Raw genomic sequence first — 2,296 nt, forward strand, 5'->3', positions numbered from 1 at the left:
GAATCGATCGGTATACTTTAAGGTGGGTATTGGACCAATATTTTTGTATGTTACAAACATCAGCACAAACGTATAATAGCCTCCCCACTATAGTGGTGTAGGGTATAATTATATAAAATAACTAAATTATAAAATGTTTTTTTTAAAATATAAATTGGAAATTTGTTTAAAAAAAATTAAGGCAACTTTTTATCTAGAGCATATGCGGGAGAAATGTTATTATTGATCGGTATAGTATGCTTCTACTTTTGATGTAATATTCCCAAAACCTGACTTATGCGTGTCAATATCGGAAATGGGGGACCAATGCAAAATCTTTGATAATCATCATGTTGCAAATCAAACAAAGTCACTCCACCCAAGCTACGCTGTTTAGCGTATTTGGCTTTAAATCCTGCAAACTCGGGATCATCGAAACTTATCCAAATGCCACTGTTGCCATTGTTATCGGCCGGTCGGAAGGCATAATTGCCATACCTATGCTCTGGATCAATAACCTTTTGTAAAAGGCCTTTCGTACGCAATTTGATGCAAATTTCGGACCAATTAAGAAGACCAGGCGTTTGAGATATCTTTCCTTGATCAGCAGCACCATCAGTACTTTCAACAACTGGAACACCAGTTAAACCAGAATCGGTAGTCAGCTTCCAGGCACGTCCATATGTTGCTATACCGAGATTAAGTTTATTCGCTGGACACCCATTGTTTATCCAATGATCGACTTGATATTCAATATTATAGTGAGGTAAACGATCGGCACCGTCCTTAAAGTAAATAGGCGCTGTGTAGTCGGCCTCTTCGGGATTTCGTTCGGGTGTTAGAAAATCAAATGCGAAAAGGTTGATGAATTCAAAGTCATTGTGAATATTAAAGATGTCAAAGTACCCTGTAAAATAGATTTGAAACTATTATTAAAGGCAGGAAACATTTTAAAACTTTTTCAATTTTTTATAAAATTGTAATTAACCAAAATATAATTAAAAACTTTTTATAAAATATACTCACATGACGAATTAACATTTGGCAATACCGTCATCGACAACTGTAAATTCACCTTCTCCAAGTCGTTCTTTAAACCCTTAACGAAGTCCGTATATTGCCGCTTATGATTGACCGCACTGGCATCAATAATTTCATCACCCGTAAATATTTTCTTAACATTTTTCACTAATCTACCCCAACCCGTATGAACCTTTCGTGGTTTATTATGAGGAAATGGAAATGACAAATCCAAACCATCAAAATGATGAAGTTTTAAGAAAGTTTTAACATTTTCATTAAAATGTTCTTGTCTAACAATTCCGGCTTCTAAGAATTGTAAATATTGTGAAGATAATTCCGTTTTATCACCACCCACACTTAAGAAGATCTTTAAATGGGGAAATTGTTCTTTCAAATCACTGGGTTTTGCGTGCAATTTTATTTTCTCTATTTCAAAGGTTTGTGCTAGAATTTGAGCGTAACTATAGATCAGATGAGTGCAATTAGCAAGAGCTTTTGCAAAGTGTTTTTCAAAATTGTAGGTAGTTTCTTTTCATGAAAAAGAAAAAATATATATATTAATTATAATCCTAGTAAAATTCGCATAAACCAATATTCTTGTTAGCCTACCTGGTTTTATTGGACTAACAGCATCGTAATAACACACTAGTCGTTTTGGCATCGAGAGCCCCTGACCCTTAGCAGTTGATGAGAAATATATAACCACCACTAGAGTTAATAGAACAAATTTTAGTCTGATCATTTTTTAATATTTTCTTTTGTTTAAGTTGCCTTGAAGGCAGTTTAAATGAAACTGAAATTATATTATACTGAATAATTATTAAGATGTCTATTTTAATGAAATCATTAGTTATAATTAACCAGAATGTGGTTTTAAAGAAAAAGTTATAGCATGACAATTCGATGTAAAAAACACATTAATTGTAAAAACCGACCTTGTTGTATTTTATTGCATAAAAATACATAAGAATAGCAAGCTATTGATATGTTACTAAAATCTGGTCTAGTATACGTTCTATTTTTGATAATGAGGTATATTCTTCAATAAAAACTGCAGTCTCTTTTATTCACGTACACGTACAAATATCGTGTAAGTACTCCCTACGCACCTTGAACAAGAATAGCACGTAATTGAACTAACTAACTACCCAACTATCTAGATAACTTACTAACTGAGAAAAAAACTCTGATGTTTTTATAGTCTTTTCAGTTTTGTTAAAATTGTTTCCGAGTAGGGGCTGAACTTTACTTGGAGTCCTGACTGTAGTGATGACTATAGTCTAAATTATAGTCT

General features: G+C 33.0%; 1 protein-coding gene across 1 annotated transcript; it reads right to left on the reverse strand.

Annotated features, from left to right (window-relative positions):
* Positions 1-57: 57 nt before the first annotated feature.
* LOC111678894 (chitinase-like protein Idgf1) lies at positions 58-1,784 on the reverse strand. The gene is made up of 3 exons (XM_023440337.2): positions 1,612-1,784; positions 1,006-1,530; positions 58-886 (listed from the first exon to the last, which is right to left on the reverse strand). The coding sequence occupies exons 1-3, from the start codon at positions 1,742-1,744 to the stop codon at positions 243-245; spliced, it is 1,302 nt and encodes a 433-aa protein (XP_023296105.2). The 5' UTR covers positions 1,745-1,784; the 3' UTR covers positions 58-242.
* Between the last annotated feature and the right edge of the window lie 512 nt (positions 1,785-2,296).

The sequence above is a fragment of the Lucilia cuprina genome, chromosome 2 (assembly GCF_022045245.1).
Source record: "Lucilia cuprina isolate Lc7/37 chromosome 2, ASM2204524v1, whole genome shotgun sequence".
Taxonomy (NCBI): Eukaryota; Metazoa; Arthropoda; class Insecta; order Diptera; family Calliphoridae; genus Lucilia; species Lucilia cuprina.